The sequence below is a fragment of the Homarus americanus genome, unplaced genomic scaffold, assembly GCF_018991925.1.
Source record: "Homarus americanus isolate GMGI-L3 unplaced genomic scaffold, GMGI_Hamer_2.0 scaffold36734, whole genome shotgun sequence".
In the NCBI taxonomy this organism is placed as follows: Eukaryota; Metazoa; Arthropoda; class Malacostraca; order Decapoda; family Nephropidae; genus Homarus; species Homarus americanus.
The window spans coordinates 11,787,602-11,811,313 of NW_024733126.1; the positions used below are offsets into that span (position 1 = coordinate 11,787,602).

The 23,712-nt window shown below is 38.6% G+C and overlaps 1 protein-coding gene across 4 annotated transcripts in view; it reads right to left on the reverse strand.

Moving 5' to 3' along the window:
* LOC121869356 (homeotic protein Sex combs reduced-like) overlaps positions 1 to 20,583 on the reverse strand; it is a 120,668-nt gene extending 100,085 nt beyond the window's left edge. For 2 of the 4 annotated variants that reach the window (XM_042370690.1, XM_042370688.1), the window contains exon 1: positions 19,363 to 20,582. In XM_042370690.1, the coding sequence (XP_042226624.1) occupies positions 19,363 to 20,023 (661 nt within the window). In that variant the 5' untranslated portion in view covers positions 20,024 to 20,582. Of the gene's footprint in view, positions 1 to 19,362 lie in introns of all 4 variants that reach the window. The other 2 variants (XM_042370687.1, XM_042370689.1) reach the window with 2 other exon arrangements.
* Positions 20,584 to 23,712: the final 3,129 nt, after the last annotated feature.

Genomic DNA, 23,712 nt, shown 5'->3' on the forward strand with positions numbered 1-23,712 from the left:
CACTCAGACCAGATTTGTGAAGTTAGCATCGCATGGGACAGAAAACTTAATACTCGAAACTAATGATAATAGGAAATATGGAACTGATTACTGCAACTACATATTATTAAGTTATTGCTACAGGGGTGATTAACTGTATAGAGGTGGTTGTCAATATTGGATAATTTTTTCCTACATCGGGTTGTGATGTATCTAGTGATTGACGACACAGAGAGAGAGAGAGAGAGAGAGAGAGAGAGAGAGAGAGAGAGAGAGAGAGAGAGAGAGATGTTATTGATGCTTTAATGCATTACTGTGATTTAATGAGGAAGATACGTAATGTGGGTTTATCAGAAATCAGAATAAAAATAAATAGATCGAGATTAAAAATAATTAATCTTTAAGAAATTCGAAAAGATAAACTCAAGGCGGTTAAGACAACAATATGATTTTCTTTTTATTCTCAAGAAGTAAATTTGTTTTGAAGTGCACCTGTATCCTGAGGACATTAATTTATTTTATCCATATATGAAGATCAATCATACATACTCCACCATAGACAGATAAAAGCACCGGTCACTCACACTCACACATACGTAATCACACACTTACACACCCACACACTCATACACCGACACACTCATACATCCACACGCTCACATATTCACATTCACAGACACCCACATACTCACACTCACACACACACACTCACATACTCACACTCACAGACACCCACACACACTCACACACACTCAGAGACACCCACACACACTCACTCACACCCACACACACTCACACACATACACACACACTCACACACATACACACACACTCACACACCTACAGTTTTGACTTTCGTTTAAGCTCACTTGGAGGCTTAAGGCGGAGGTTAAAGACTCCGTTAAAGTAATTAATCGCAGGAGAAGCGTCATCTAGGTACATCTACACCGCCATGAATGAAATGGTAGGGCTATTAAAACAGGTCTGAGTCTCGAAGAAGGGAAGGCAACCTGCTCCCGAAGTGATGGTGGCCGATCTGCATCTGGCAAAGACTAATGCCCTACAACCCTTTACAGCCTTTATGACTTGGCCTCTACAAGTGCCGGATATATATATATATATATTCATTATGTAACCTAGATGCAGCGGCCATTTCCCTTGGAGAGTTCATGTGTGGATCCGTGTTATGTTATGCAGGTACTCGATATAAGAAATAATTATGAAAATAAGTGGAAATAATACCTGGAAATAGTATAATACACTGAGGAATTTCTTGCTGTCTTAAAGTCGATTATAATATAGCTTATGTAAGAAGATATTGTATTATGTAACATAGATATAGGAGCCATTGTCTAGCAAGTGGGGAGATAGACGCGTGTTGTGTACAGGTGTTCATTAAGGGATATAATGGGGAATAATATCTAGAAATGTTTATTAAAAGAGCTGTAGGTATGATGGTGGACATTATATGGGGAACTGATAGAACGGGCTGAAGATATATCACTGGTGTAAATTGGATATAACAGGAATTTCAGAATGGACACCGCGTACTAGTTCCTGCTTACGTAAAGCTGTTCGATAAAGATAAAAGGGGTTTAATCTTTTTCTATGGCTGACATATACAGAAGTAATCCAACGCAATGGACTTTTAAATAAATTATATTCTTTACATAGAAGTTGTAAAGTAGATATAGCAGCCATTGGGAGGTACATTGGTGTTTTTTACATTGGTGTTATTTATATTGGTGTTCGCTATAGAAAATTACACAAAGGGTTGAGGAAACTATCGACAAATGCTGGCCTGATGATTTTGTTATTGTGGCGATATAAGGTGGGAGATTATGGTGGATTTTGGGAGTATTTTATATATATTGGCGGTCGATATAGCAGGTTATAGTCGGAGGTGTTCTAGGAATGGTGATTGTTAGGAGGCATTGGTTGTGGTGATGGTGGTGGTAGTAAAGGGTGGAGGAAGAAGTAGTTTGTGGTGAGTAAAATGGTGGTGGTAGTCGTAGGTGTGATGCTGGTAGTGATGGTGGGTTTTTTTTTGTGCTGGTAGTAGGTGGGGGTATAGTTGTAGTTTCAGCGTTGTTAATGACGGAAGTGGATTGTGGTAGGGGTGGTTGCTACTATTGGGGAATGGTGATGGTGATGGTGGTAGTGATAGTGGATGGAGGTGGTAGCAATTGGTGATGGTAGTGGTGGTGGGTGGTACTTGTGGTAGTGGTGGTGGTTCAGTCCCCAACATGGCGGGCGGGTGATGGCTGGCCCAGCTGGCTGCCTGCCTCTCTCTCTCTCTCTGTCTCTCTATCTCTCTCTCTCTCTCGTTTTGATGTAACCTTTCATCTTCTTTTCTTTGTTTTATCTTTCTCTCATCTTACATTTCTTCTCTTTCGTCGCATTCTCCTTCCTTCTTCCTGTTTAGCTTTGGTCTCTCTTACATCTATTTTCTCTTATTCCTTGCATTCTTTTCTCTTCTTCTCTAGCTTCTATCTTCCCTAGTCTTATTTTTTCTTCGTATTACATCGCATTCCCCTTTGTGTTCGTTTCCTTCTGTTTCTGTTACCTTTGATTCTTTTTCTTCTTCTGCTGTTTTTTCTTTCATACAATTGTTGTTATTGTTGTTGTTGTTAATTTACTCTCTATGGTCAATAATAATTCTGATGGATAAAATAATGATGGTAACTGAAGAATGTTTTAAGGCTTAGTTATAATAGTAAAAATAATAATAATAATAATAATAATAATAATAATAATAATAATAATAATAATAATAATAACAATGTCATTAATATTATTTTTACCATTATTATTATTATCAGTATTATGAATTTGCGGTATATTACGGCATAAAACAGGTAAATTTGTATACTATTGACTTATTTTCTGTCTCATTAAAAGAGTAAAAACCTTATGGGAATTAATAACTGGTTCACCGCCTGATAATGGGATTTAGAATTTGCGATACAGACTTATTTTCAGATATACGAAAATATTAAGACAAAACAATATTAAAATTTACTAGAATTAAATTTAGGTAAGTTTCGATATATTTATTTTTTTACTAGCTAAAGGGATACCAACTCTTAAGGGATCAACATAACTATTTACTTTCTCTGTTATTTATCAGACACAGGATTTTCAGCTACACTTTCATTGGTGTCTTTTTCCGGAAATAAGGTTGATGGATGTTATAGTATTGTAGGGATTAAACTTGGTAATTATTTTGAAACTTAGAACTGAAGTTTGCATACTAGTAATCTCATGTGTGTGTGTGTTTGTGTGTGTGTGTGTGTGTGTGTGTGTGTGTGTGTGTGTGTGTGTGTACGATAAAATCACTGACGATTGGTGAAAATTAATTATTCCTCTTTATTAAGTAATGAGTGTTATAAACTAAAGATGTTCGCCAATCTCTGTGCCAAAAGTTAAGTGAATATATTGTTTTCGGTCACCATAAATACTACAGTATTAGATTCAACTTAAATTGCTGGAAATTAGTATGTCTATATCATCACTACTATAATAATGAACAAAACAAAACAATTGTAGGAGCTCATGATCTTGGTACAACAAGAGGTCACAACAAGTGAGTCGTTACTAACTTTTTTTAAACAACCTGCAAAACGATATTGTCGTTTTGTTGATGTTGTTATTGCTGTTAATCATTTAGCTGTTATTATTAATGTACAATAACTGCATTTTCATTGTCAATCGATAACATATTCTGTTATTTTTGTACTTTTTTCCTCGGCAATATCTTAATTAATAATAAATAAATAAATAAATATATATATATATATATATATATATATATATATATATATATATATATATATATATATATATATATATATATATATATATATATATATTCCTGAAATTAATTCTAATCACAATGTATTTTAATTATATTATTCATTTATTCCTATTACCCAACTTTCTTCCATTACAAACATGTAATTCAGGATATAAATGTCCTTTAACTAAGCGAGGTCCGTTGTAATTATTTTCGTTTGATTTTTACTCTACTACTACTACTAATAATAATAATAATAATTAATAATAGAGTAATAATAATAACAATAATAATAATTATAAAATAATAATAATAATAATTACACTAAAATGAAAAAAATAATACGTAGACTTTCCGAATTATTCTGCAACGGATTTAACTTTTATTTAATAGAGCGCCTGAAGTTATGATTTATTGTCTGGGGTGAAACAGTGCTAAGTGAATACTAATCATAAAATAACTGTGACTTGTTTCCTGTGTATTTCATTATAGCTTTAATTATCTCTGCCTCTTAATCACATATGTAAATAAAGTACATTAGAGTAATATAATTTAAGAGATTAATTAGACCAAAGAATATTAAGGTAAATTAGTATGCTTTGGAGGCTGTCATTAAGTGATTGATAAATTAGTTAGATTTTTTAAAAGAAAAGGAAAAATTGTTGCAATAACTACAGTGAACTTAATGATATCAATCACTATCATTATCTGATTCATTATTGGTGATACATACAATGTCTTTTCATCAACAAAAACCTGTCATTTTTTTATTTCGGTATAATATTCTGTATCAGGTTTACAAGGAATGACAAGACAAGGCATCACCATCATCCATCATCTTCATTATTATTATTATTATTATTATATAGATACATACATACATAGAAATATAGTCAAATACAATATATATATATATATATATATATATATATATATATATATATATATATATATATATATATATATATATATTGTTCACAGAATAAAATCAATAAGTAGGAGACAAACAGTGGACATTGATGGCAATAAGAGAGACGACCTACCAGCATCCCCTACACGTCATTACCTTTATTGCTAGCAAGAGTTATGGTCACTTCACTGCCCACCCTCCTCTGCCTACCACAGCCTCCCTCCACACACCACCACTGTTACTCGTTCGCTTTTGTCTACACGACTTTACACCAAGTTATAAAGTGTTTATGTAAGGAGGAAAATAGTCACTATGGGACACATTTCAATTTTACATGTACGGACCTGTTATTGGTACATCTCGTTAGTTACTGTTCATGCACATACAAACAAAGGATAAATGGGAATAGAAACAAACAGGAGAATAAAAAAACTAAAATATACACTTAATTCAATACGAGCCTTAGTTTGTTTAGTAAAACCAGGTATATGGCTAGTGGTTCGTTCTTTCTATATATATATATATATATATATATATATATATATATATATATATATATATATATATATATATATATATATATATATATATATATATTATAAAAGTACAACACGTATGTAGACGAACGACCCGGAGAACGGTGAAAAAAATTACCTCCAGTACCAGCCAGCCCGCCCCTCGCAACACCAACAACAACTACCACCACCACCACCACCACCGTCGCCGCCGCCACCTCAGAGATACAGTGATTTGTAAACAATTAGAAAGGACTTGTTACCTCCATGAGTGGTTTTACCTCTGGTGTTTGGCGTAATTCTTCACTACCCTAGAGTGTTTTAGTTGATGAGCTGAGGCCACTACGAACAGAACCAGGTGTTGGCTGTACAGGTAGAGAACCTTTTACGCAATGATATTTTTACAGCTGCGCTTTTTCGCCATGACAGATGCTGGTGAGGCGATCTTATAGCGGTGTTTCTGTATGCGAGCGGGAACGGGCCTCTCTCTCTCTCTGTCTCTCTCTGCCACAAACATCACTACCACCACCAAAGCCATCCTTACTACTACCATTATTATTACCACTTACCACCATTATTACCACTTACCACAATTATTATTACCACTTATAACCATTATTACCACTGATCACCATTATTACCACTTACCACAATTATTATTACCACTTATAACCATTATTACCACTGACCATCATTGCAACCATCATCTCTATACCACAAACCCCATCACTACCACTAACACCACCAACAATACCACCGCCACCAACAATATCACCATCATCACAATCACTATCACATCACCACAACCCTCGCTAATACTATTACCATTATCACCGTCACTAAAACTATCACCACAACCACAATCATAAGCTTCACTATCACCATCACCACTCACAGTTAGGCCCAGAACAGGACGCCAATGTTATACCTATTAACCAGCTGCAGTTTTACCACCTCCTACATGACCACCTCCATCACCACCACCACCACCATTACCACCATCATCACCATCGCCACCACCAGCATCACCAGTATACCAGTATTAATAGTGTCACCATCACCACTACACCTGATAAATATAACTCCCACTGACTTCACCATTCAAATCACTATCACCGTTGCCACTATCAAACTCATTAGTTATCCTGGGCACAACGAAACATCACTACATCCAACATCAGCGCCACCATCACCATCACTTGCTAACCTCACCACCACAACCACCACCACAGCCCTCCCTCATCTCCCTCACCACCATCACCACTTGTCACCAACCTCACTGCCACCACCACCACCTCCCCTCATCATCCTCACCATAACACCATCATTATTATCACCACCACTCCCTCACCCTCATCATTAGCTCTCCCACCTTTACCCAAGACACTCATCACCCTCAGCACCCTCACCATCCACGAATCTCATCATCACTAACTAACCTTCACTCCTTTACAGCCCTTCACCCTCCCAGCCCTCCCTCCACCCTCAAATCACCCTCACCGTAACACCACCAACGCAATTCCCTCACCACTCACTAGTCTCATCACCACTACCCCTCACTCCCTCACTGTCGCCTATCACCCTAAGCACTCTTACCTATGCTAGCCTTCACCCTCACAGTACTAGCATTTCACCCTCACTGCTCACCCTCACCCTGACCACCGTAACACACACACACACACACAACATACACTGCGAGAGCTATATAGGCCCCCGCCCCTGGCCGAGCGGACGGTGTAGGTGGTGGGACAAACAATAGCAGCACATCTCAGTAATGCCTGAATTTATGGCCCCAACAATCATTAGCTAAGATAACGCGGCGGCGTCGGCCCTGGAGTACCACACCAGCCTTAGTATGTTCACGAGGACCTCTGTGTAGTGTTCCTCGACGTCCTGTGTGTGTGTTACTCCTCGAGGACTTCTGTAAGGTATTCCTCAATGACCTTTATGTGGTGTTCCCCAGGGTAATAATCCCTAAATTTTATCGATAAAGTCGAAATTAAATCAATATTATATAAAGCAAAGGCAATAGTAATGTCCAGATGAAGTCAATTGAATAAAAATGGTGCTGTAAACATCTGGATGTGAGAGAACTGTAGTTAAACTTCCTTCTCTTAAATAGTCACACGTTGTGGGGGCGAAAACACTCTTCGTCACCATCTCGAACACAAAGTACACACAAAGTTAAGCTGGTCTCTTACAGCTGGATAGCCTGGGTGGGCTAGTTGGTGGAAGTTTATTGCCAGGCCGGGCGATGCAAGTGATGTTGTAGGGTAGGTGCGACTGTGTGTGTGTGTCTGGTGAAGAGCAGCAGCTGTGTGGCTGTATTTGTGTGACTGTGTATTTGTATGTGAGTATGGGATGTATATAAATGAATACATGTGTGGCTGTGTACGTGTGTGACTTGGGTTTATAATGTGCCTGAATTTGTGTACGTGTATCTGAATGACGAGTGTATTATGATAAAGGCCATGTACGTAGCTAAGTGTTTGTGTGTGTGTGTGTGTATATGTGTGAGAGAGAGGTAGGGGGAGAGCAGGACCCATGGGAGGGCAAGGGGGCCCTCGGCGGGCTGGTGATAATATGTTTATGGTACCTGGTCGTAAATCTCCCGTTTGGCTCTTGTGTTTCAGTGAATCTCAATGAAGTACAAACAAGGAGCCTGCAGTGGGGGGACCTCACCAGGCTGTGTTGCAACCACTGCACACACAGTATTAAACAATACAGAATTAAGAATAAGACAAACTAAATAAAGGAACATGTATAGCCTATGAAGTAAGGTCAAGTTAAGGAATATAAATGAAAATGTTAAGACTCATGTAAATTCGTTTGATGAATACCATTGAAAAGCTCCATGGCCACAGTGTATGTTGAAGATTATTGATTTTTCGTTGGGTTTGTTTGATCATCATCGTATTCTTATATTAGATGACACTCTTGTAAATCTAATTTATTCATATTTTTATTGTTTCTACACTGAATCAGTCACTTGATCCTTATTGGTATATAAAGAATTAATAAAATGAGAAGAGGTGAAGAATAAAATATTATGATTCTATTTTTTGCAGTATCTGTTGAGTCATATTGCCACTCAGAAATCAAGATCCTGAATTCTGATCAATTTGTTATCTGATTTACGGGTGTCATAGAGATTTAAACAGAGAATTGTCCTGATTCACTCCTACTTGCAACTTTACAATTGAAGGCGTGAAAAATTATAAATATATTTCAATGTGTTCAAGTGCGTGTCATTGAAAAGATACTAAAAATTTAAGTAGATTTAACTCCATAACTTGTATATTTTGTCAAGTCACCAGTAGTGACCTTTCTTCCCGGCACCAGTAACACACTCCCCCTTTCTCCCTCCTCACTGTTGTTGTCTGCCTCTCCCGCAGGTAACAGGGTCCGCGTCTCCCTGAACAAGACATCTTCGCTAATGGTCAACTCGACGTCGCTTGAAAATGTAAAAAACAAAAAAAAGAGCAGATGAAAAACGCGCCGGGAGCTAAGAGGCTGTAGGAATTGATGTAAAAATATTTCTGCCCAATCGTTTTTACAAGCCATTGTTTTCCCTTAGGTAATGAACACATCATCCATTAGGGGCAAAAATCGAGCCCCCCCCCCCTTCCCCTTAAAGTACTCTTTTTTGATGAATGATTCACCCTTGTATGAGCTCAGGGTCTCTCGCGGCCACAAGGGGCGGGGGGAGAGAAAAACAGTGTCCGTAATTATTTGATATTGATTCGGGGGTGAAAATAAAGGAGTGGCTTGAAAGGAAGCTTCCCTTGCCATCTAACCAGGGCACATTAATCATACATCTCTTGTGCGAATAGATGGGGAACTAATCCTCACCACATGTGGGTGCTGCTTCCACTTCTCCAGTAGACACACACACGCGCGCATTTACACGCGTGCGCGATTGTGTACACGTGCGTGCATGCCTCTGAGTGCTTGGTTCTACTATACTCCAACACTCCCAAATAGGGTATACTACTCGCACTCACATAAGCTTGTACTCATTTAAATATTCAGTTCCATTATTACATCTCATATCGAGGAACACACACACACGCATACACACAGGGGTAAATAAACGCACCTAAATGTAATTGGCAGATCACTTATGCTGTCCAATCACACACAGACACACCCACACACACACACACATGCTTGCACTCACGTCAAATACATCATGTGTTGAAGAAGGGAGGCTCCAGAGAGCAGGTGGGCAGTCAACTTCGCTATCCCAATTGAGTTTTTTGTCCTGTATATATTAACAATCTATTTCCTCTATAATATTATATACAGGAAAGTAGCGTAAGGAGCAGATTTAATGTGTGGTCAGATTAAGAGCAACAAGAAGGGAGTGTGGTTGGATTTTTGTACACGTGTGTTTGCGAAGGAAATAACTCATAGATGGTAAACCTGATGTGAAACTTTTTTTTATCATGATTTTGTTCTTGATTGCATGATGTTATTGGTTATCCTTGTTTAAAAGACCACAGTATTTATCTATTTATCTATGCATCTATCTGTCTATCTATCTATATGTGTGTATATCTATCTCTCTGTCTATTGATTAATCTATCTATCCATCGTAAATAATAAATAACATTATAACACAACTACACAACACCATGAATGAATAATGCATTACAACAGATTTAAAGTACATACTATAATGGCCGCCTCAAGTGATGATAAATACAGTACATTGTTAGCCAGATAATTTATCAATAAAAGCTGCATTAAATTCCAACACTGAGATTATTATTTGTTTGTATGAAGCGCCTTGAAGGAGTAAATAAAATGCAGTTTTTGGGAAGGATTTTGTCTCGTGTGTAAGTTACATGTATAATATAAATTGCAAAAACATATAAATTAGATGGAATGTGTATAGACTAATGTATATATTCAAATCACTATAGCCATTAAAATTAATAATGAATCTATGTATGTATTGATGTATATGTTGAAATCGTTAAAATCTTATATAAACTCAATAAAATTATGATGGTTTTTTTTAGTGTATCAAAAGGAAAAATAGTAAAGTTCATTATTCAAAATATGTAAGAAGGAAAATTACATTGAATTGCTATAATGATTTAGTCTTGAAAAGGTAACTCTGACCGATTTGTGAATTACATTTAGGTCTGTTTATGTTGTGCTGTACAGGTGATCACATACTGCAGAACATAGTTACATGGATTACCTTATTTAAGCGATATAACCAAAGCTGAAAAAAATTATGTCTATTTCAATAACACTAACACCGCGAAAAATGAAAAAAATATATGAAGAAACTAAGGAATAAAATAGCTAATGGATTTTTATTTGTTATTTAAGATATTTTTATCGTGGGCGAACAAGGCGTAACGGAGGGATTATAACAACCCAAGAGAGGCCGACCTGGATATAACCAATGGTGGAATATCCTCGGTAGTACCAGTGAAGGTCCTTAGGCGAAGAAGGATATCATAAATCCAGTGCGAGTCTTCTGCCCTTGGAGTCCTATATCGATTCCCTTTAAAGCCGGTAAATCCCCTGCCCTGAGAATCGGACGATAACCCCAATTCCTGAGAATCCTATACATTAATCCCGAGCTCTGAGTATCATATATTAATCCCAAGTTCTTAGAATCTTACATTTATTCCTTAACCCTGAGAATCCTACATTAATCCCCAGTAAAGCCAGTGAGAGTCCCTAGTCGAAGAGTCCTGAGAATCCTTCATTAATCCGAGCTTGCAGGAGCCGACAGCGGCCTAAGCTAGACGGAGAGTCGGAGTAACAAGACCCGACGTCGGCGATTGGCTTCTCCGCCCTCACCTTTGTCTCGTTCTTACGACTTTTTCAATTTTATTTTCAAATTCAGAAGACAAAAAAAAAAGATTTCTTGTGGTTAAAAGATCATATTTTTAAGTTGAAAATAATGTTAGTTGTTTAAAACACAAAGTTTGGTCTTCAGACTTTTAGAAACCAATACTGGTTTCTTAATATCACAGCATGATGGTCTCTAAACAAAGTTGGTTTCTTGAGATTACAGGACCAGGTTTTACAATTTAAGATAATTGGTTTCCAGAGATTGCAGGATGGTGTTTTCTAACGCAAGTTCACAAATTGATAACATGTTTTCTTGGGAACCTGAGATCATAGTTTCAAACTTTAGAAAAAATATTCTTATGATTATAAACCACATGTAGTACAAAATGGTTTCTAGGATTTATGGGACTTGTTCTAAGACTTTCTGCAATATAGAACGATTTTTTTGTATTTTGTGGATTTTGTTTTGAAATTTCAGTTTATATGGAACATAGTCTTGGTCTTTTTAGATTTTATTTTGAAGCATCAATTAATACAACATAGATTTTCAGCGCTTTAGGCCAGATTTTCATACTTCAATGCAAAACGGAATCGGATTTTTTCCTTATATTCTGAAATCTAACATAAAATACAAAGGCTTTCAGTATTTCATCTTTTTTCAACTTTAAAGTCAAGGTAATAAAAAATTTAATGTTAAGGTTTTCTGATATAAAGTTTTAAAGCTAAACACAAAATAATATTTCTATGTTTAATCAGATTTTGATTTAACAATTTTCTGATTTGATTTGATTTATTTTTGACGTAAGGTAAATAATAAGATTTATATTAAACAATTAGGATAATATATTTTCATAAGTTAATTAATGTAGTTTCCTAATTCTATTGAGATATTGATCTGCAACTTCTTGTGATTAATATTGAAAGACTTGGTAAATTTTGTTCCTCTCAGTATTTATTTAATTTTTTGTTTTATCATAAATATTTAAACTACATCAATCTCTCTTACTCCACAACTATGTCTCGGTGAATCTTATTGACCATACTATTCAGCTTCCTTGCTCGTGGGGTAACGCAAGGTGGGAATGATATACCTTCTCTGTTTCTTCTTCACCTGTCCCAGTAAACCTTCTAGTCTTAATTACATTCATAATTTGATTTGTTTTTTTAATTTTATCAATCACGATAAGGTAAATATTAAGAAAAAAAATCTTATATTCTATTCATTATTGTATCTTTATATTCATATTGTTGATTTATTTTCTTATCCAAGTCATTAGTTTTTATTTCATTTATGTATTTATTTCGTTTTAATCGACTATTTTACTTTGCTATTCTGGTTATTTAAACTTTAGTCGGCTGATAACATCATCGGGCGTTCATCATTTGCTAAGGTCAAAAACTTGGTAGTGAGAGAGAGTGGTCATGTACCATTGTTATAAAATCAATCAATGAAACAAGTTTAATAAAATCAACCAACAGTATTATTGGTTACTTTTCTAATTAGCATCTAATTATCTTTTGGCTTTAAGTATTTTTAATTTATTATTAATCTTTTCATGAAAAATATATGGATTCAATTTTTATCTGTCTATTTAGCCATTAGTCTTAGTTTCTTAATTCACACATTTTAATTAGATATTTACGTATTTAAATGACATAGTGATTAGAGTGAATTACTGTTATCTTATCTATCTCTCTACCTATCTATCTATCAATCAATCTATCTATCTATCTATCTATCTATCTATCTATTTCATTTTATAGTGTTATAAAAATAATTAAATTATAGGTTCTGAAAACTTTGTAGAAGAAGAGGACATTAGTCACTCTTTTCTAATGTGATCACCAGGTGGCCAGAGTGAGGTCAAGCAATTACGTTTAACTTCGGAAATAAATCGATATTACTTCTTATGCAAATGTTCCTTATTATGTTAATGAACTTTTAGCATGCTACATTAATATCAATCTTAAGTATATAGTTCAATTTTTTTCTATATCCTTTTTTATAAAACTAATTAACGTTTACTTCCTTATGAAATTTTAATTCTCATAAAACTAAAATAATGAATTATATTTGGTTTTCATTCATTATCTCTAGTTTCTAAACACAAAGGGAACAAAGAGTAAAAATTAAAATAGATTTCATGAGTATATGTTTTGAGTTACAAGAAGACAGACAAGAGTAGACCAAACACAAGGACCTAAAGACCTTAACATATTTTTAGAACTTTACCCCAAAAAATAATAATAGTTAGATTTGGAATATTTTTAGTCATATGTAATAATGTCTATGATTCTTCCTATTTATTATTACTTATTTCTGCCTCTCTGCCTCCCTTCTTATCGACTCTTTTCTTTTTATTCTGTCTTTCTCGATTTGTTATCTCTCTTCTTTTCTGTTTTATGTTTCTTTCTCTCTCTCAATGTTTATGTTCTTCGCAATTAAATATTATTTTATCTTTATCTGTCTGTCTCTGTCTCTCTTTCTGGCTCCCAGTCTGTCTGTCTGTCTGTCTCTCTTTAAGCCATGGGTAGGGTAATAAAGATATTCTTCCCTATGTTTACAACCTGTGTTTGCCTCCAGCGGACAGGGGGGGCAGGGAGTGAGGGAGAGAGAAGACGGACGGAGGTGGGAGAGGGGGAGAAAGGAGGGGAGAGGAAGAGAGGGAATGTGAAAAGAGGAAGGGAGAGAGAGGGTGTGAAGTAGGGAGGGAAAGAGGCGGTGAGGGTATGAAGAAGGGAGCGAAAGAGAAAATAGGAAGGTGGAGGAGATTAGGCAGGGAGAGAGGAAGAGATAAGAGACTGAGGGAGCTACAGATTAAAGGAATTTGTAAGATGTGAGATGTAGAGATGGTGATAGATACAAATATAAGAAAATATAAATTCAGGATAAATAAAATAAGAGAGAAAAGTTGTAAAAAAAACACAACCAGGAAAAATAGAGACAAACAGGGAAAAAAAGAAAGAAAATAATAAATATGTGTGTAGTTAGAGAGAGAGAGAGAGAGAGAGAGAGAGAGAGAGAGAGAGAGATGCAGAAGTAAACATACTAACAGGCAGATAACCAGTCACATAAGGAGACTAAAAATAAATAAAAAGAAATAGAGACAGGAAAACAAACAGAGAGATAGACTATCAGAAAGACAAACAATAACAAATAACAAGAGAAAATGTTGACCCAAGTTCACCATAGCTGTACAGAACAATAAACTCCTCATATACAAGTCCCCCTGCAGTAGGACAGAAAAAAAACACTAGCACCCCTTTAAAGTGATGTATTGAGGTATTATTTAGTTGTAGGTGGACTTGATCGAACAATGATTGCTACCTGAGAGAATTTATTTCCTCACACTTTAAGATTATCGTGGTATATTGGTCTCTGTATTACACTTCTGCGAGCTACCTTCCCCTTTTCCTCTCCTCCAGGCGCAACATTATGAGTGAATTATGTCTATCTGTAAATATATGGGTTTTTCTTCATATATACAAGCCTCTTCCTGCCATGGAAAGAGGGTGGCAGGACAGGTGTTAATCTCCTGGTTCTTCTTAACATTCAGCAGTGAGTGAGTTACTCCGCTATCTTGCCAGGGTGATCGTCTACTAATGAGGTGCTTTAACTAGCGGTGAAGCTGATAGTGTACTCCGTTCTTCCTGAGTGTCTGAGTGTTATTGTACTTTAAGATAACCATCTTTTCCACTCCGATTGAGAAACAAACCTGTGACATACTGACTGAGCTATAGAGTATTCATGTATATGGGCAACACATCCCTAGAAGAAAACAAATCTATCGCAATTCGTCTTCCTCGGTTCAGTAGTGGACTGAGGGAGGCATACGCTGGTGAACACTGGGCCCGTAGACCGTCCATACTGAGAAGCCATATAGTATTTTCTCTCCTCCAATGACAACACGACCGTAAGTAGGAGAGGGAGGGAGCTAGAGAGAGTAAAAAGATCGGCAATTCATTTTGGACGATATCATGATCCCCATCACTGCTACACCGCCCTGAGAGTGAGATAGAGAGAGAGGAAGGAAAAATTCACCGTAGGGCAATGATGACGACAATGGCGTTCCCAAATAACCTATATTACGGCAGCAGGTCACCTTCCTTGTGGAGATGTACAGGGAGGGAGGGACAGACGGAGAGAGGAAGGGAGGGACGGAGGGAGAGAGGGTAGAAGGAAGGAAGGGAGGGAGGGACCTTGGCGACGATACAACATAAATTTAGACAAATATGCACTTATATATACTGTATACACACATGAGCCACGTTAAAACAAAGGGAGGTTACTGATGCACTTCAAGTCGACGTGATCACCTGAGAGCAAGAAATCAGGAGAGAATCTCACCAAACCTTAATTCCCCGGAAAGTGTACACCCCATAAATCCGTCCTCTTGGCTAACACCCCCAGAGGTACACACTCACCCCTCCCTCACTCACAACCCCCCCTCCTCTCACTCACTCCCTAGTCCCCACTCCCTCTAGACCTGCCCACACAACCAATGAAAAACCATAGGCTTGAAAATAGCAGAGGGGAAGGTGTATATGTGACGGTGGTGGTGGTGGTGATGGTGATGATTCTATTAATGGTTATTGTGGGGGTGGAGATAGTGGTTATGGTGAAGATGGGCGTAGAACTGACGATAGTGGTAGAGACTTAGTAGAGGTGATATAATGATTGTTGGTTGGAGATGGTGATGGTGGTGACTGTGTGAGAGTTGATGATGGTGTTAGACGTTAATGATCGTTGAGGTGATTATGGTGGTGGTAATGTTGATGATAATGATGGTGATGATTGTTAGTAATGGTGGCTGGTGTTGGTAATTTGTGGTGATGCTAGTGTTCGTAACAATGATGGTGGTGATAGTGATGATGTTAGTAATGATGGTGTGAATAATATAATAATGATGGTGGTTATGATATGGATAATGATGTAAATAATAGTGATTGTCATGATGATAGTGATAGTATTGACAATGGTGATAGTGACGATGGTGGAATAGGAAGTAGTGTCTCTGGATTGTCATTCTCCTCTTCTTTCATAATATTTCACAACTTACAGATGAACGAACGACTCTCTCTCTCTCTCTCTCTCTCTCTCTCTCTCTCTCTCTCTTTGTCACTCCTTCTTATACATTTAATCAATATCTTCCATTAGATCTTTCCTCTGGCTTTAAGTCTCTCTCATTCTCTACTCTTTATATATGTCTTATATTTCCTTTACATTTGACGAGTAATAGAAATCACCCACTACAGTGCACTCTTACTTCCCAAAACTACAAAACTACGAAACTCAAAAATCTAAATTATCAGTTATCCCAAAATTTATATACATATACAAAATTCACTTATTAGACGACAACACCTTTACTCCAATTACCTGAGTTAATAATACACATATTTTTTTTTACTATTTTTTACAGCTGATTTTTCATGTATTTGTTGATAAAAAAGACGAGGATTTTACTATGGGTGTAATACTGTCTGGTTAGGTTAGGTTAGGTTAAGTTAGGTTAGCGAGAGGAGAATAATCTATATCCCTACCAGACTGTTATTCAGGTCAAGTAACTTTGTTTAACTGATGTAGGATTTATACCTCTTACCAAAGACACACACACACACACACACACACACACACACACACACACACACGCACACACACACACACACACACACACATACTCACACACACACCTCCTCGTATCAATCGTCCACTGATGATTATCAAATTGGTCACGTGGCTCTTTTATCCAGGTGTGACGAACGGCCGAATCCATGACACCCTCAGCCAAGGTGCTATTAATAAGTGCTGTTATTATTAAGAGTCGACTGATATATGGCCGTCCTTGTGGCATTCACTACTTCCTCCTCCAGGTTATTTATCGGCTGCAGGAGGACTGATACACCTGAAGGAGGACATTGGGGCTCTCATACAATACTATTCAAGTCTTAAGAATTTTTGTCCACTCGAGAATATCATCGTCGTTCGGTCGTCACTTTTAACGGGGGTTCAGCAGCCATGGGTGAATAATAGAGAAGAAACTGTAAATTATCTACGTTTTTTTTTCCATTTTGTCAGTTATGATGGATTGTAGGGAATCGTTGACACTGAAGCATAATTATTTAAGTATTATAGATTTGTAATTTTTCATAGAGGGAGAGAGGGAGAGTAAGATAGGGAGAGAAACGGAGAGGGAGAGATACAGCGCCGAGATCATTGTTGTTGTTCTTATCATCGCCGCTACACAACACATAACATCCCACAACCAACATAATCTTACAAACATCTCATTAAACACAGCCTATATTATTCTTAAACGCATCACAAACACATTTTCTAACAATTCACAATTTCACTAAAGACACAAAAAATAATAAACTACATACAAGAAATATATCCGTAAAAAAACTTGCACAATAAGGAGACAGACAAACATACAAGGTCTCACAAGGGGTAAAAATTTCCCAATGTTGTAGCCACCCGGATGAGGAAAAAGACTTAAGATTCACAATTGGCATTAAAGAAGGTGATAGTTCTGCCATAAATTTCTCTCGGGGGTCCCAGATTGTCCGTCCTCTCTTGGCAGCCTCGACCCGTTGAGAAAATTTCATATCAAATGACATTGTTTAGTGGAGTTTTTTGGGACATTGGGAGTGGACATTCACGTATACATGTTCCTATAATATATACATAATTATATCAATGTGTGGAAATTGATAAACGTCAAAATATGAAGAATATAAGAGCGGTGTGTGTGTGTGTTTGATCAGTGGTGTTGTACGTACACATAGGTGTAAAACTTGTATGTAAACGGTCGTTAAATTCATGTAAAAATCGTGACTTGTTGTCTACATAAGGTTCATTAACGCGGCAGCAAGATGGTTTATGGGCCTGTTGCTGGCATAATAAGACAGTAGGCGCTCAGACGTTAGTAATTACAGATAATCAATAGAGATTTCTGAATATCAGAGTCAGGTCAACAACGGGAAAAAAAACAATTTTGTTGGTAAAAGTGATGACACAAGCAAGAGGAATTTTTGGCCAACGCTGTCCAATAAATTATTTCATTCACAGTAACTTTTAAGCGACACTGCAAACTTTTCTTTAGAATTTTTTGAAGTTCTGGGAAATATTACACTTTATATATGTATATATATATATATATATATATATATATATATATATATATATATATATATATATATATATATATATATATATATATATATATATATATATATATATATATATATATATATATATATATATATATATATATATATATATATATATATATATATATATATATTTATCGTTTGGACATCATGATCAAAGTAATAAGAGTTTGGTATTTGACCAATAGACCACACACGAGGATATATTATGCGAGAGAAACTTTACAATAAATATTTTTGGCCGTGTGAACAAGTAGTGTGGGACGGTGTAATCAGACTCCCTCGTGCCGGACGATATCTTGCACCGCCGAACATTAATCATACAACATAAAACCTGACAATTCCCGGACTCTATTATCTATTAAGATTTTACCCCTCAGGATTTACCCCAGAGAGAGTGTCGTCACTCCTCACACTTTTTTTTCCTTTTCTGAGAGAAGTCTTGCCGCTCCATCTAGTCATAAATTCCCGCTAAATCTATTTGTTGTCAATTTGTCAGAAGGGCACCGCAGTTGACTCATTAAGACCGGGTTACTGCGGAGACAACACCCGACAAGCCTCAAACCCTTCCGCGCTGGGTCACCCTCCTCCCGGGACACAATTTATGACTCCCCGCCTTGCCCACCATGCTCGTTCTTGTGGTTACGGCTCTTGAAAGAGTGGGTTAGGTCTGTTAGGAGCATCTTTATGACTTTATGGACTGTTTAGTGGCGGCGAAAGGATTGTTAAAGAAGGTGATGAGTTGGTGGGGCAGTGTGGTGAAGCTACCAATCGGGTGTCGCGGCCACCACCACCATCAGTGACGGGACTGAGCGACCGGCCGCGCCAGGGATATTTACGACGAGGGATCCAGGCCGCCGCTCATGTGTGTATGTGTGTGGCTCTGGGCCTGGCCCCCGCCTGACCTGCTGCGGGAGAAATGCCCTCTGGTACAGAGGCTGTCATGCAATTTAATAAGGTATTAGTAGAGCTACTGAGAGACTGGAGGGCAGTAAAGCAATTATTACAAGAGTAAAAACAGTGGGGCGCCACGTTCCCGAAGGAGAGTAGGCAAGACCTGTGAATGGAGGGGTGGCTAATGTGTCACGGGTGAGTAAGAGAACATTAAAACTCGCACACGGCGGGTTTTGAAACAACCTGTTCGACAGATTTATGTGGTTACTTACTCTGGCCGAGATGTACTCTCTTCATCCAGGGGTAGATATGTGGCTGGCTCTTGGTCGAGGACGAGCCCCCCGAGCTTCCAGAGGCGCCCTCCAGACTCTCTCCACCTTCTGCACCTTCTCCACCTCCGGCGGAGGTGCTGGTGCCGCCCCCACCGCCCTGACTAGAGCTGTTCTGCTCGGAGCCACTTCCGGAGCTACTCGAGCCGGGCCCGCTGCCGCCAGCTGATACGGACAGGTCCTGCGGGGAGCCTACTGGGTTGGCCGAGGACTCGGGCGTGGAGGCGAATTTGCAGGAGGCGGAGGAGGTGGATGCCTGTGGTGTGGAGGCAGGTGAGGAGGATGTTTGGTGGAGGCGACCCTGCACGGAGGGCCCCGGGGTGGTGTTGCCCCCAGAGCCACTCGGGGTGCCCACTGACGATCCTGACGCTGCAGAGGCTGAAGTCCCCGAGGCACCGCTACTGCCGCCGCCGGAAAATTCGCTTCCATTTGGGACAACTGAGATTCCCGAAGGTGTGTAGCCTCCATACTGTAGTGGAGGCGAATAGCAGTTGTTGTAACTGTTGAGAGAAGTACCGTAGTAGTCTGTGTTCACGACACTGGCGTCCTGTCCGCGCTGCCCGTAGCAGGCGGACATAGAGTTCACGAACTGATAGGAGCTCATCGCGGAAGTCCGCAGGTGATTTGCTCCTCGAGTGCCCTTCTGTCCACTGTTCCACCCAATGTTGATGAATTATGGCGACACTACTCGAAGGAAAACCTCTCTAGCACTTGCACATTACTCCATTTATGGGCTGGGAATACTAGCACGTGACCGACAGCAACCAATAGGAATGGCCGCATGAGTGGAGGTTAACAAGATAATGAGAGTGGTAGCGGGCGCAACGAGGTGGCCCGACCCGCGGACCCTGCGCGAGCCTTGCACCCCACTCCGAACCTCCGACCACCGTCTCCGTCCGGATAAATTACGAGCAGTCGGAGCGCGCCTGGCCCCACCGAGCGCCCATGTGACGATGCACGACTATAAACAAACCGTAAATAAGAGCATGAGGGCCGGGGATGCGCAGCAGCGAGCCGGGTCGCGCCGCCCGCGACATCTGTGAGCAGCGCGGGGAGTTAGCGGCGTGTGGCGGCCACCAGACGACGTGCAGGCGGGACGCTGGCAGGAGGGGACGCCGCCTTGGCAAAAGTGGGGCCGCATCGCCTCCACCAGCGCTCAGTGAGGCGGGGGACGTCGGCCGGGGAGGGCCGCACTCACCCCGCCCCGCGCCCGGCACTGGCACCGCCCACCCGCACCTCCCCCGGGGCCCCGCCACCCGCCATCACCACCTCCCCTTTGGCAACTCTCCTCCACTCACCCCATGCATTCTATCCTCACTCTTATCGCGGGTGACACGCCTCTCGCCGCCAACGTTATTGCAACTTAGCGGGTACTACAGTCCCCTAGCAGCTCTCCCACACATGTACACCTGTCCACCACTCGCACACCTGCCTACTACTGCTGCTGTCGTCACGCCAACACCACATGTATGACACACCTCACCTTCACACCTGAGTTTTGTTGCCGCCGACTCCTCCACAGGTACCGGCTGAGGGAGATATCATTCGGGATTTTGCTAAGATCGCTAAGAGACCGCCGCCACGCAGGTGCAAAGCGACACAATCTGATACCGGCAGTCTATCAGTCATGAGCGACATCACCAACTGTCCCACCCGACTAGACGACATCACATGCGATGATGAATGGACTTGGTGAAGGTGGCCAGGTGTTGGCCGCCAATTAACGCATAACTAGGGCTTATTTCAGACTTTGTGGGATTAAACTGGTCCGTCTAGTTGGGGGATATTTATAGCTTTTCTTCCCCCCCCTAACACCACCTTCCACCTCTCGCCATTTCCCACCCCCGGATGTAGAGGGTGATTAGGCAGCAACGGTATGGGTGACTGTGAACACATAGAGTATCAGGACGGAACGATTGTTGACGAGACAGACCTAGCAGGGGTATGAGATGATTGACAGTACATAGATAAGAGACCATGGCGAGACTTGGCATAAGAGTAAGCCGATCTGCAGGACACTATAGGCAGCTCCGTCAAACTATTGAGAACAAGGACAAACAGACAGACGAGGATAACAACGGGAAACACAACAGTTACGGGTTGATGAGAAAACGGTACGAGGCCATAGTGATAGATTCTAATCGACGTCCGCCATGACTTGCGACTCATTTGAATCATAAACTACCTCATTGTCATCCATATTTACAGCACTCTTGATGAAAGGACCAGACGAGACACATACAGCTTAGCCTCACTATGCGGATATAACACATACTAATCTAAATATTATGATTCATTTATACATTAACGCTCGATTGATATATTACAGACATACGACCATAAGGAAATAAGTTGGTAATAATGATAATGATAATCGTCTGTCATTTTCACGTAACATTACATCATAGGAAGCGTGTCTCGGTGTATAATGATATGATCTCTGAAATGTTCTCATCAACAAAATCATTTATATCACGGCTTAGTATGGCAAGGAGTCTACTGTTTCCCGACTGATATTTACTGTAAACAAGAAGAAACATTTATTCGGTGTTATGTTACGTAACTGAATGTTTGAATGCGTCTTCATCGTCAACTAAGGCTATATCGCCTGTTAGTTTTTGTTTTCTTTTGTTTTGGTCAGTATACGAGTTGGAGTGAAATGTTCTTGTTGGCCAAACAAGTATAAGTGACCGTGGAACACTGCGATTAATGTCCGTCTATGTGTGGGTCTCTAAAGTTCCCCTTAAGCCGATGGAAACACCGTGGCTGATGAGTGTTCATATACGTCACATATATTGATGAACAGTGCACATAAAAGAGAACTTCTGAGCACTGTGTAATATTGATGCTATGAACATTACACTTTACTTATTTTGCTAATTCTGAACATTACAGATCAGGTGAGTGATACTAGGTATAATACACATGACAGACTACAGTACATGAGCAGTTCACCTTAATTAAAGATGCAATGAGTATACTGTACATAATAGATCTGATTAACTCAACGCCTTACTGTAACAGCTTTATCAAGGCTTCTGACTACAGAATACTGTACTTGGGAGAAACTTTGTGAATAATACACTTAAATGTTCTACGAAAATATACATTAAAAAATAAATAAACATTATACAGTAAAGAACTTATGAGCAGCACACAGAACTGAGACCAAGTGAACATTTATGCCTGAAAGATCTCTTATCGACAATATAAATATAGATGTATGGAAGGTGCTCATTGTAACAGTTATAGGCACCGAACATCAACCATCGAGCCCCTACCTGGCATACGGATCACCTGGCGATGATGGTGCATTTATTCTCTTGCTTATAGGGTTCCCGGTAAAGTCCTCTGAACACACAATGCAACATGTCAATTGTTTTTATTGAATTGAAGTGTTTTTTTAAGCAGTTGAATATTCCGGAAATATCTTGTATTAGATCGTATTGATTAGCTTTTAGGATTTTTAATTTAGTTGTGTTAAAAAAATTGCTTTTTTTACCCGTTGATTCTAAAAGTTCCCGAATGACTCCGTAATGTATATTGTTATAAATCTACAGTAATGTTTTAACAAGATTTTAAAGTTGAGGGACTTGGAAGAATATATCTATTGTATTTCATGATGAACACCGCGTCATATATGTTTTATGAACAAATAATTTAGTTGAATAAAAATCTAAGGGATTTTTATTTAATAGTTAGAATATATATATATATATATATATATATATATATATATATATATATATATATATATATATATATATATATATATATATATATATATATATATATATATATATATATATATATACTGTATATATAAAGAGACAGAGAACAAGAAAGAATTACCACATCATAGATCAAGATAAGTTCGTCACTGAGCATCAAGATCATAAATAACCAGAGGAACAACGTTACAAGCACCAAGGTAAAATTGTTCTCGTTCACCAACAAACATGTTGTAAAATATCTTCACTGACAGCTCCGTGAAACTTAATCGTGGAAGAAAAAAAAATCACTATACATCAATTTTTAAAGTTTTTAAGATTTACTGCACTTTTTTATGTGATATAATTCGTAAAATCACTCCTTGTTCGTCGTTTTTCTCTTAAGTAGCGTGAGAGTCTGTGAACAGTGTTATAAACTATTGTCTTGTTATTATAGGCAAGAGTTAGCTAGTTCTTCTATTATTTTCCGCCAGTTAGGTGTCCAGACTACCTTTATTATGGTATCCCAAAGATGCTTTTCCCTCTTTTTTAAGATTTATTTTGTCATTAATAAAAAACAAAC